The following is a 13,255-nucleotide window of genomic DNA, read 5'->3' on the forward strand; positions in this document are numbered from 1 at the left end:
ACTTGAACACACCGTAAAGACTACAGCCAAAGGCATAAGTTCTGTGCATGTGTGAGAGGAAATAACTCTCCATGCCAGCAGGCAGCGGTAGTCTGTAATCGTCATTCCAAAAAGGAGAAACCGGAAGAGGACGGAGAAGAATGCGGATATACTGTATATAAACCATTGTTTTGATACAAAAACACGGTCCAACTAGGACCGACGGCCGACAATCTCCATGGTGTGTCCGGGCCTCGATAATCTCTGGTTGCTTGCAGTGTAGGAACAAGCAGCAAACGCTCACACTTAACCGGCAGTGATAGCGATTCTGGAGGTGTTGAGCCCAGAAGGAGGGGTGTTTACGGACTGTCACGAATATTTCTACTGACGCCACTTTTATGTTGCTTTGATGGAGTTGTAACAACTGACCAACCTGCTGAGAAAGGAAGGCCTCTCTCTTCCTAAACTGGCCGTCCCGATCCAGAAAGTGTTGAGGGTTGAAGGAGTGTGGAGTTTCCCACATCGTCTCATCGTGAAGAACCGAGTTCAGGGTGGGCATGATGATGGTGCCCTGAGGAAACAGCATTTATGAAGGACATTTGATAATCCATACTAACATAACAACAGGACTGATTATCAGCAGAATGCTACAATGTGCATCACGTACCGATTGTGTACTTGTCGAGTGTTGTGTCCTTGGTTGCCATGCGGGCCACATTAAGGGGAAGGATGTTGGCCATTCTCTGGATCTCATGAACGACTGCGTTAGTATAGGGCATGTCTTCTTTGTCATTTAGAAAGGGCGCTCTGGATGAACCAATCACAGCGTCTATCTCAGCCTGGACTCTCTCTGTATACAGGGAAAACATAAAACAAGTAATTTGACCAGATAAACTGGAAATTTACTTTTTTTTCCTTCTGACGACTCAAAGCTCTTTTACACCGCAGGTCATACCTACACATTCACACACTGATGGTAGAGGCTGCTGAGTAAAGACTCCATCAGTATTAACTCATCCATTCATACACATTCACACACTGATGGTAGAGGCTGCTGAGTAAAGAGTCCATCAGTATTAACTTATCCATTCACACACTGATGGTAGAGGCTGCTGTGTAAAGAGTACTTCAGTATTAACTCATACATTCATACACATTCATACACTGATGGTAGAGGCTGCTGAGTAAAGAGTCCATCAGTATTAACTCATCCATTCATACACATTCACACACTGATGGTAGAGACTGCTGAGTAAAGAGTCCATCAGTATTAACTCATCCATTCATACACATTCACACACTGATGGTAGAGGCTGCTGAGTAAAGAGTCCATCAGTATTAACTCATCCATTCATACACATTCACACACTGATGGTAGAGACTGCTGAGTAAAGAGTCCATCAGTATTAACTCATCCATTCATACACATTCACACACTGATGGCAGAGTCTGCTGAGTAAAGAGTCCGTCAGTATTAACTCATCCATTCACACACTGATGGTAGAGGCTGCTGTGTAAAGAGTACTTCAGTATTAACTCATCCATTCATACACATTCATAAGCAGCGGGAGCAACTTGGGGTTAAGTGTCTTGCCCAAGGACACATCGGACATGTTGATATATTACAATATATACAATTTGATATACTTCATTAATCCCTGAGGGAAATTCTGGTTTACACTCTGTTATTAAGAGACATGCTTCTCACACACATAGGCCTGAATCACACGCATGCATAGTGACCTGTGGACATCATTAGTGGAGAGAAGTCAGAGTGCGGCTGGGAGCGCACCAGAGCTGTTGGGGGTTTGGTGCCTTGCTCAAGGGCACCTCTGCAGTACTCTTGCTCATCACCAGCTACCAGACCAACTTCCATATTATGGTCCGCATTGGGACTTAAACTGGCCACCCTGTGGTTCCTAACACAAGTCCCTACGGACTCAGCTACTGCTGCCCCCAACTTTCCGGTTGAACCCGTCTTTTCAGCTGAGAGACGAACTGACTTATCCTGTTGAAGAATTCTGATACTATAAAGTCCTGCTAAAACTTTTACAAAACTAAGCAGGCATGGGAGAGGACATATATGACTTAAACACTATCACACACACACACACACCTTGTATTTGAGGGTAGTAGATCATGTACAGCAGTCCCCAGTGTAGAGTAGTGGTAGTAGTTTCAGTTCCAGCAGCAAACAGGTCCAGAGTGCAAGAACACAAATTCTCGATATCAAAACTAGAATCTTTGTCGTCTCTCTATCAATAAAACAAAAAGACAGTGTCAAGTACAAGTTTGCATATTCAATTACAATATGCAAACACAACACACACAAAATTTACCACAAAGACCTCCAAACATGTACACTTTTACCTCTCCCATCTCTGTGAGGAAGCAGTCGATGTAGTCTCTTGGTGAGGACGGGTCTAGACTATCTCTGTGTTCTTTGATCTTGATTTCAACAAAGTCAACGATCCTTTTGAACATAGTTAAAATCTTGTTGTGAGATCCAGGCAGCCACTTCATCAGCCAGGGGAACGTGTTATAAATCTACAGATTATGGAGGCAGTAATCAGTTAAGCATGAGGTAGTTTGAAACCTAAACAAGTCAAAGGTGCAGGCCGTTGTAGATGAGACAAAACATTGTGGACGTGTGCTCCAGAAACCTGTTGGTGGTTTATTATCTACCCAAAGAGTTTAATTCCACTGAAATGTGTTGATGGTTGCTCTGATGTAAAGAAGATGGAGAAAAAATAGTGCAAACAGGCTAGCAACTGATATCGATTGTAGTGGGAGCAGTCTCAGTAATCATTAAATTTACATTTTCTTTTGGAACCACGTCTCTGTCTTGATTCAGTTGTTGAACCTGTGTTGCTTTTGTCTGATTAATGTGTTTACATATTTCCTGGGGTGAAATTCCCCAGGTGGCGTTGTAGGGTCAGTTAGATTTTTGTAGGGTCACCAACCCTTATTGCCCCTTGCCACATCCATAAGATCAGATATGAATTTATTGCAATATATAATGTTTGTTTGAGTAGCATTGTCTTTTAAATGGAACTCCAAAGGTTTCAGTACTGAATGGTTTTAATTTCATTGAAGCATTTATGAGGAACCTTTTCTTTTTTGTCTCATCAAAATAGTCATCTTGTTCCCCGAACTATTCTTCAATTTCCATCAATCCATCCATTAATTTTCTTGAAGTTATCCAGGGTTGGGTCGCAGTGGCAGCAAGCAAGTCGCCCCAGACTTCCTTCTTCCCAACGTTTTCCAGCTCCTCCTGGGGGATTCACAGGTGTTCCCAGGCCAGACGGGATATATAATCCCTTAAGCAGTCCACTAAAAATTATAATTTTTTACACTCTGTTTAACGAACATGCTACACAACCATTGGCCGAAATCCTCCCAGTTGCCCATTTGGATGTGCCTGGGCCATATCTGGGACAGGATCAGTGTCAGTGTCTTACAATAGTCTGTGCTTGTTACAGACTCTGAGCTGCAGCAATATTAAAAAACAAATGAACAAATGTCTTGTGTTCAATCACCTCACTGGTCGATCTGTGTTTCCTCAGGGAAGCGTGTGTATCGGGGAGACACTGGCCAAAATGGAAATATTCCTCTTTTTTACTTCCCTTCTTCAGAGGTTTTCTTTCTCTGCAGCTGATGGAGAACAGCCCAGCCTGGAAGCATCTTAATCAGATGCCCTAACCACCTCAACTGGCTCCTCCTTCCGATGCAAAGGAGCAGCTGCCCTACTCCGAGCTCCCTTCGGATGTCAGAGCTGCTCATCCTCTCTCCAAGGCTGAGCCCAGCCACCCTCCAGAGGAAAGTCCATTTGTAGTCCAGTTCTAATTCTTTAGGTCACTTCACAAAACTCCTGACCACAGGTGAGGGTTGGAACCATAGTCTGTATTTAATATATAATATTTACAGTTTGTAGTTGGAGCAAAGATCAACCTGGGAAGCTTTGCCTTCAGACTCAGCTCCCTCTTCACCATGACAGTTCTACGCAATGCTCGCATTAATGCTGCAATCCATTTTACCCGTACACAAAATGGTAAATGGACTTGAGCTTGTATATTTATTTTCTAGTCTTCTGACTACTTAAAGCGCTTTTACACCGCATGTCACACCTACACATTCGCACACTGATGGTAGAGGCTGCTGTGTAGTGAGACCATCAGAAGTAACTAATCCCATTTATACACATTCATACGCCGCCGACGAAGCAGCAGGAGTAATTTCGGGGTTAAGGGTCTTGCCCAAGGACACATCGGACATGTGGCTGCAGTAGCTGGGGATTGAACCCTTGACCTTCCGGTTGAGAGACCACCAACTCTACCAACTGGGCCACAGCTGCCCAAAGACTCAAGATACTTCAACTCCTTTGCTGAGGCAGAGGCTCACTCCACACCTGGAAGGAGCAGTCCACTCTTTTGGGGTGCCATTCTCCAAATATCACAATTGATTTAGCAGACACTTTTATCCAATGTTACTAACATCAAAGAGTAAGAAAAACACAAGCACGGATCTAGAGAGGAGCAAACAACATCAGGAAGTGCAAACAAACAGCTTTAAGTCCAATCGGACACACAGGTGCTGACAGGAAGTGACTAGAGACAGAGCACAAAAAAAATCACATCCTTACATCGTCAACAACAACATAACTATGATGGACACCAACATTTCATTAATTTTGAAAAGGGCAGACCACCAGAGGATTGCTCCTCATATAGACCAATTGCCCTGCTTGATGTCAACAGAAAGCGTATAGCAAAAATTCTGGCTAGACGATTAGAAAACATTCTTCCAGACCTGATTTCAGTAGTTCAGACTGGCTTCATCGTAGGCCAAAATCAAAATGTTAGGAGGTTGCTGAACCTTACCCAGTGTGGCACTAATTTGAAAGCTAAGGCTATCGTGGTTTCCCTTGATTGAGAAAAGGCTTTTGATAGAGTTGAGTGGCCTTATCTCTTGAATGTTCTTTCCAAATTTGACCTGGGAGATAACTTTATTAAATGGATTTCTCTTTTATATGACTCCCCATTTATAAGCATCAGTTCTTATAAATGGCTGGAAGTCCCCTACATTTCAGGTTGGGCATGGCACCCACCAGGGGTGTCCTGTCTCCCGCTTTTGTTTGCTCTCGCAATAGAGCCTTTGGCAGAGGTGATACGGAGCGATTCTCTGGTGACAAGTATTGATATAGGTCCCCATAAGCACAAAATCTCTTGTTGTTATTCTTAAAGGGATACTTCACCTGTTGAAACATGAATCTGTATTGACATTGGGTCATAGATGTAGTAGAAATGTGAAATACATTTTGAAGTTGGTTCCTTCTTGGCCGTGAAAAGGCAAAAAGTGTCTTTTTGACTCATGTTGATGAAAGACACCAATCCCAGAATGCACTCCCACTAAGGTCCTCTTGTTCAGAATCAGAAATACTTCATTAATCCCAGAGGGAAATTTGATCGATACAGTTTCTCCAAAATATACAGTATAGCAGTAGAAATATAGTAATAAAAACATTTACAGACAGATTTACTTCAACACATAAGACCATTTCCTCAACTGATTCAGAGATTTCTTCCAGAATTGATCTTGGAATTTCCTGGCAGAAAACAGACTCTATGTCTGTGTCCATAGACAAACAGTGAGAGCACCGACACTACCAGTCGGCCCCAGCTCGAGCCGGCCCCGGCTCCTCGTCCTCACCACCGCAGACAGGCCTTATGTCTCGGCTGCTGAGCTGGCAGCGGCGGCAATATAGCAATACAGCCGCGAGACGGTTGCTGCCGACAGGCCGGTCTTGTGTTGCGGCCAGCCCCTGGCGGCCGCAAGCCCGGAGATTATCAGCTTTCTCCATAGAGCCTGTTAGCATAGCTTCCAAGCAATATGGCGGACGTTATGTTTCGATTCTGGGAGTGAGTTCCCACCCACTGATCTGTGATTGGTCTGTAGCTTCAGTGGTCAAAGATATGAGGAACTAGCGTTGTAGTTTTACCCTGCTAACTGCAACAGCTTCCAGTGACGCAAAAATCATAATTCTGCGTCACTGGAAGCTCCTTTTCAGACTCAGAAATACAAAGATTTCCTATCTCAGGGGAAAATGAGGGAGGGATGCACGACCATTCAAAAATACTACAACGTTTGTAATGATACAAAGATTAATGCTAATGGGTGAAGTATCCCTTTAAGCAACCCAGAAGTCTCCATTGAAATCATCAAAAATTTTGGGAGGTTCTCAGGCTATAAAATTGATTACGCAAAATTAGAGGCTATGCTCCTAACTCTTAATACCATTTGGACATCATATAGCTCTGCCCCTTTCTGATGGTCCAATTCTGGGTTTGTTTATCTGGGTATATATAAATTACTCCATCCCTCTCTTTCTTTATAAAGCCAACTTTTTGCCTTTAATCCACAGAATTAATTATTTATTATTGTTATAGAAGGGACATACTTCCATTGTATCTTCAATTGTCCTTTCATCAAAACGTTTTGGGTAAATGTTTGTAAAGACATTTCTGTAATGTTTGGTAAAAACTTAGATCTTAAGCCAGTTTCTTGTATTCTTGGTTTATATTCTGCAATTAATATTAAACCCAACATGTTGAAACTCCTTGATGTTCTTTTGTTTGGTGCTAGAAGGTGCATCTTACTTCAGTGGATCTCTGACAAACCTGCTCAGCTCTCAATGTGGTTACGAAGTATAATAGAACTCATACCCCTGGAGGCCATGACCTACTGGCTCAAGGACAAACCCTCTTCATTTTATAAAATATGGGACCCTTCTTAACCTATATTGGAGTAGAGAAAGCACAGCCTCTGCAAAGAGGCCTATATGGACTTATTTGGACCGTAATCAACCTGTATTCAACCCTTAATAAAGCAGAAAAGCTGTTACACTTTACTGCCTGAACTCTTGGTTACTTACCTTTTTTATTTGTAATTATTTTCATAATCTCTTGTTATTGTAATATATATATAATATAGATATCCATATATATATATATCTGTGCATATACAGTACATCATATTACTGCATGTATCTATCTATAAATCTCAGTCACTAACCACCTACTTTCCTGGGAGCTCTTGAGCTCTCCTATGCTCCTCAAGATCGTCGGTTGACGGCCTGCCAGAACAACCCCCACCCCACCACTACCCCCTCCCCACCGGATCGTGGGTTGGCGGCCTGCTTTTTGTAACATAACAATAAGTAAGGTCTTTTACCTGCTTCTTGTAAAGTGTCTCGAGATAACACTTGTTATGAGTTGACGCTATACAAATAAAAATTGATTGAAATTGATATGTATATATATATATATATATATATATATATATATGTATACTTTTTTTTTCTTCTTCCCCCATTTGTTTCATTTATTATTATTTTTATTTTTCTTCATCAACAGCTCTTCTTGAGAGTTCTAACCAGCATCAAAAGCATCCTAAATATCATCATCATCATTGTCATTAAGTTTGTTGGTGTTCATAAAGAGCTGGGTCTTTAGCCTTTCCTTAAAGGTGCACAGGGACTCTGCAGATTGAATGGCGCAAGGGAGTGTAGACCTGGATGGATCCTCTGCAGGGGTTTGATAGTGCATGCAGGAAGACCTGCCAGGAGTTGCAATAGTTAATGCGTATTATCAAACTAGTACCTGGACCATTACCTACACTTGATGTATGTTTTTGTACGTATGACAGGGGTACAAAAGATTACACTGTAGCCTCTAAATAATTACACGATACATTATGGGCTGCAACCTAAAATGTACCCTTAATTGTAATGCCCTTCCCTTCTGTTTGTTCAATTTCATGTTGTTTATGAAGTTTTGGTATTAGTAACGGTGTGCAATGCATCTTGTTTACAGTATGATGGGTATGGCATGGTGGTTGGTGCGCTTGCCCCATGTCCAGAGGCTGTGGTCCTCGAGGGCAGGCAGCCTTATGGCTCTATTCCTCCATCTCTTTCCCCACTGTTTCTCTCCCTGATTTCTTGACCATGTCCACTGTCCTTTCATTAAATAAAGGCATAAAAAGCCCAATATAGATCTTTAAAAAGAGTTTACAAAGTGACTCACCTGTACACTTGAACTTCCCTGTAAGAACACGACCTCTTTGAATTCTTGAAGAATACTCAGGTACTTCTTGTCAGTGTACTCGTAGCGATGTCCAAACACAAGGCAGTTGATAATGTTGGACACAGCACTGATTATCAGTGGCTGAGCATTCATAGGCTGTCCTGTCAGGTAAAGAGAAAATGTAGACAGAGTTGTGAAAAAGAAGAAGACACAGACCTTATTTAAATATGTATTTAAGTCACTGCTGTGCCAAGTTGTCAATAAACTTGTAACAATAGATTATCATCAGGTTGATACCAGATGTGTTATATGGTTTATGATCCTTTGTTGCTTGGTTTTGTGTGTGTCAAAGTTTAAAGATAATGTTTACCACAAGATTATTTAATGATAACTAAAGACAAAGGGAGGAAAACAGGACTACAAGACTAGTTCAGGATTGTATTCTTGTCAGTTGCTGCTATGATTTTTTTATTGCCTTTGTGATTGGCAAGAGCCTCGGTGAGATATTGGCCCTCCTGCTGGATGGATGGCTCCAGGGTCTTCTTGCCCACTCCAAAGTTCCTGAGAGTATGAAGAGCGAATCTCCTCTGTTGCTTCCATGGATTGCTGTTTGACATCACCAGACCTTTTAGAGACACACAAACACATTATACTGAACACATTAAGGAATAAGAATTTAACAACAAGCTCGATGGTAATATATGCATAAATACAACCAGTCACGCAATGCAAAAGCAGTACCCTTGTCCCCCATCATTGCATAAAAAATAGGTATGACGGGGCGATCGACGTAGTCCTCCCCTTTTTGGACCAGGGCCTCCCTCACAAGCTTGTATCCATTGATGACCACAACTCTTCCACCAAAGAGCCGCAGGCTGAAAATCTTTCCATATTTCTCTGCAAACTGAGAACACAGAGCAGACAGGTGTTCAGGTGGAACCATGACACCACAAACACTCACCCGGCTGTTGTGACAAGTGAAAAAGTTATGCACTAATAGTTTAGAATAACTTCTACTAAATTCTTAATAAGGAAACATAACAGAATCAGAATCAATTATTATTCCTTTTTTCCAGGTATTTTTATGGTCATAAACAAAGCCAACATGTCTGAAATAACTTACTGACACGTAAAGACTTTCATGACAATGCAGTTTTGATGTTTGAGTAAGCTAAAAGTTTGGTTTTATGAACAATAAATGTGCTAGCAGACGAGCCCATGCTAGGTGCCATAGATCAACCTGTAGTTGCACCATGTGAAGTGTGTGCTGTACTTGTCTTATTGTCTTATTTAATAGATGTGTACTGTCTTGTGTTCTCATGCACTTTAATGAGTTTTTTGAGCGTTTAAGACTTGTCTCGATAGAAGAGCGTGAGAAAATTAAGCATTACAGTTCTTATAGTGTTTGGATTCATATGTATGAGTTCTGCTGATTTTTGTGTTTTGATGTTGTTTGGGTTCTAATGATGTTTGGGTTCTTATGATGGTTGGTTTCTGATGATGTTTAGGTTTTGATTATTTGTTTGGTTTCCGATGATGTTGGTGTTATTATAATGTTTTGGTTTTGATGATGTTTGAGTTCTGATGATGTTTGGGTTCTGCTGATGTTTGGGTTCTTATGATGCTCAGGTTTTTAGGATGTTTGAGTTCTTATAATGTTTGGGTTCTTATGTTGTTTGTGTTATTATGATGTTCTGGTTTTGATAATGTTTGTGTTCTGATAATGTTTGGGTTATAATGGTGTTCAGGTTCTTATGATGTCTGAGTTTTGCTGATTTTTGGGTTCTTATATGATATTTGGGTTCTGACGTTTGTCTGTTTTTTTGGGGGGTTCTGCTGACTGTTGGGTTCTTATGATGTTTGGGTTCTAATGGTGTTCAGGTTCTTATGATGTTTGGGTTCTAATAGGCCTAATAATTTGTCCGCGTTCTTATATGATGTTTGGATTCTGATGTGGGTCTGGTTTTTGTTTGGGTTCTGCTGACTGTTGGATTCTTATGATGTTTGGGTTCTAATGGTGTTCAGGTTCTTATGATGTTTGGGTTCTTATGATGTTTGGATTCTGCTGATTCTTATGATGTTTGAGTTCTTATGGTGTTCAGGTTCTTATGATGTTTGGGTTCTAATAGGCCTAATTATTTGTCCGCAGTCTTATATGATGTTTGGGTTCTGATGTGGGTCTGGTTTTTGTTTGGGCTCTAATGTTGGGGTTTTGTGGTTGTTGGTTTGGTGTCTTATCCGTGGGATGCTTTGTTGTTGTGGTGTTTTGTTCATTTTTGGGTTCTTATGCTTGTGTTATTATTTTTAATTGAATGAAGGGACTTTAAATCTTGCTAAAATGTCAAATTCATGCAGGACCTACAGTACATGTGATTCATTATTTAAATGAGAACATTTATTTTTTATATACGTTTCCCGTCACAAAAATGCACACAATTCAATATGAAATTGTTGCAAAACAGAATACAGAAAACTGCAAATGAATGCACATGTAATAGTAACCATTAGGATGGTTTTGCAAACTGATTGTTATTGTGTATCTTCCCTGAGCCCCGGAGGCTCAGGGAAGATACAGGGGTTTCACTGCTTGAAAGTGAATGATTATCTAAATTTAACATTTGAACTTTGTCTAAAGCTGCTGAATAGCAAACCTTAAATAGATTATTTTTTCTTGTGAATTCTTCGTCCTCATCCACAGTAATCATGTTTATTGCTGACATTATTTTAGACGAAGAAAGTGCAAAACAAAGTCAGTCAGGAAAGAGTAATATTTAATTTTAGAAAGTGTTCAAATGCGAAAAAAGGTATATATTTAAATATTTTATATTTCAATGATCAGATGTTTCACTGGACAGTGATGTATGAATGGCCTCTACAAACCTCTGAGAGCTGCACGTGGATCCTGCTGGCGTTAATGCGATGAAGGTCTCCGATCAATGGGAGAGCCCACGGTCCAGGAGGAAAGCTTGACGGGACTCTGTTCTTCAAAATATCAGCCAGCTGCACAAAAACACACAGAAATATCACAATACTTACTCCGTCCATCCACTCAAATCCAAGCAGACTTTTTATGGCCTCCATCTGTTGACTTTTAGTTGTCTGCTTATTTACAGTGCATCAGGGACTGAAGAGAGTTAAGTCCGCACAGGTTAAAAGTTCAGTCAAGAAGAAACGTTATACGATAGGTTGATATTAAATTATCATTTCCTGTTTGTGCTTGTTTCCTTCAAAATAAAAACAGTGTGCATTCATCCTTCAGTGAGAAAAACTTTTTTTTTACAAAGCATGGGAAAAATTTACATTTTGGAAAACACTTTAAGGTTTCATAAAATAAAGTTACACAAGCAATCAAAACGTTTACCAACGACAAAAACAAATTTACAAGATTTAGAAGACACTTTTAGGAGCCCTGAGACAAATTCACATCTGGCAGAACACTTTTGGTAAATGGACTTGAGATGGTATGTAGGCTGTAGGAGCTGGGGATCAAACCCCAGACCTTCCAGTTGAGACACTATCGACTCTACCACTGAGCCACAGTATTTAATATCTAGTAATGTTCCACAGTGTTCTTGATACTTATTGAATGAAACCTTTATTAAACATAAGTCACCCCAGTTGAATATAATTTGAAAAGTCTGGTGCTAGAAGGAGCTTCCTGTCCAAAGATCAATGATGCTAAATGTCAGAGCTGTGTTGCGAAACACAACTTGACTTTTAGCCTGTATTTCTGAGTACACAGGACAAGGCAGATACCTTTTGTTCACACTGCACTTTGTATTGTTGGCTTAATTCTGTTTACATTATCTAATCAGAGTCTAAAGTCACTCAAGTGCAGATTGGTTTTGGCCATTAAGGTGTGTTAGATAATATTACTGGGCTGTGATTGCTGTTTTTTCAGTAGTGATTGCCATATTATTATTTTGGTCTTTCATGATAATATGTTATTTCTACATTTGTCTGTGAGAAAGGCCTGTTTTGACAAGGGAAAGTAGGCGTGGCTGCTCCAAGTTGTGTAACCATGCTCCTCTTTGTACAATCAGATTGTTTTACCCTAATCTCAACCTGTTCAGTAATGTATAGAGCAGGGGTCTCCAACCTTTTTTCATCTGAGAGCTACTTTCAAAAAAATGAAAGTGGCCAAGGGCTACTTGCATCAAATCGCTTGCATTTATTTACATAGCTCAGCTGAATTAAGCTACTGTTTGTACATGTGTGAAATTGCAATAAGCCAATGCTTATCAATAATCTTAAATTCACATCAATGTCCAAGAAAAATATTAGTACTTCATACTTGTTTTTATGGGCCAAATATATGAATAGTGGGAAGAGGTGCATTTACCGTCGTCAGATTTTTATTTTTATTTTTAACAGCTACCAGTAGCTCCCGAGCTACCTGTTGGAGACCCCTGATATAGAGTGTAGTCGCTTAGTGAGTAGACCATCTGTTAATCAATATTTGACAGGAATTTGGAAGCCATAAGTGCTTCAAGTTAGAACATAGGAAGTCTTCCTCCTGCTGCTGGCCTCTCTCATTTTAACAATGTGGCTTTATGATTTTTTACTGAGTTTAGACCTCAAGGGGCTATTTCTGTTTCTTATTATTTTCTTCATAATAGCAGACTATCTCAAAAACCGGAATCCTCCTAATTATCCTCCAGGACCATGGGCTTTTCCGATTGTGGGGAATATTCTCAGTGTGGACAGTGAACATCCAGACAAGTATATTACCAAGGTAAGGCTTAAAACAAAGGTGAAATCTTACAGTTTGTGTAAATTCAATGTATCAAAGGTGAACTTGTGATATAATTGCTTAATTGCTCCATTTCTAAATGTTTAATTTAAATGTTAGAAAAATGTTTAAAAAAATTGAGATTTATTATTTAGAATATTTAGCTCTTTTACAAAAATGCACTTAATAAATGAAACCTATCAGTAATTTGATTGCAGAGGGGATAACGGTTAGTTTTACAGACAGGTGAAAGATAAAAACAATGTCCTGATGGCAACAGAGAAAATGTAAGAAGCACATGACCAGAAGAAGCCAAAATACTTTCAGCCTTTTGGAGGATCTGTTGGTTATCTCTGTTTCACACTGGTAATCTTAGAACAGATTTAACAATGCTGTTCAGACTGCTTTTGTTGTTTACTGAAAGCCTGTGAAACCAGAAGATAAAGGAGAAATAAAGGAGACT

The 13,255-nt window shown here is 40.1% G+C and overlaps 1 protein-coding gene across 1 annotated transcript; it reads right to left on the reverse strand.

Annotated features, from left to right (window-relative positions):
• Positions 1-638: 638 nt before the first annotated feature.
• Positions 639-11,233, reverse strand: LOC132971951 (cytochrome P450 2J6-like). Its single transcript, XM_061034784.1, has 7 exons — positions 10,941-11,233; positions 8,802-8,964; positions 8,536-8,685; positions 8,061-8,221; positions 2,350-2,526; positions 2,096-2,234; positions 639-829 (listed from the first exon to the last, which is right to left on the reverse strand). The coding sequence occupies exons 1-7, from the start codon at positions 11,139-11,141 to the stop codon at positions 639-641; spliced, it is 1,182 nt and encodes a 393-aa protein (XP_060890767.1). The 5' UTR covers positions 11,142-11,233.
• Between the last annotated feature and the right edge of the window lie 2,022 nt (positions 11,234-13,255).

This window comes from Labrus mixtus, chromosome 3 (genome assembly GCF_963584025.1).
Source record: "Labrus mixtus chromosome 3, fLabMix1.1, whole genome shotgun sequence".
Taxonomy (NCBI): domain Eukaryota; kingdom Metazoa; phylum Chordata; class Actinopteri; order Labriformes; family Labridae; genus Labrus; species Labrus mixtus.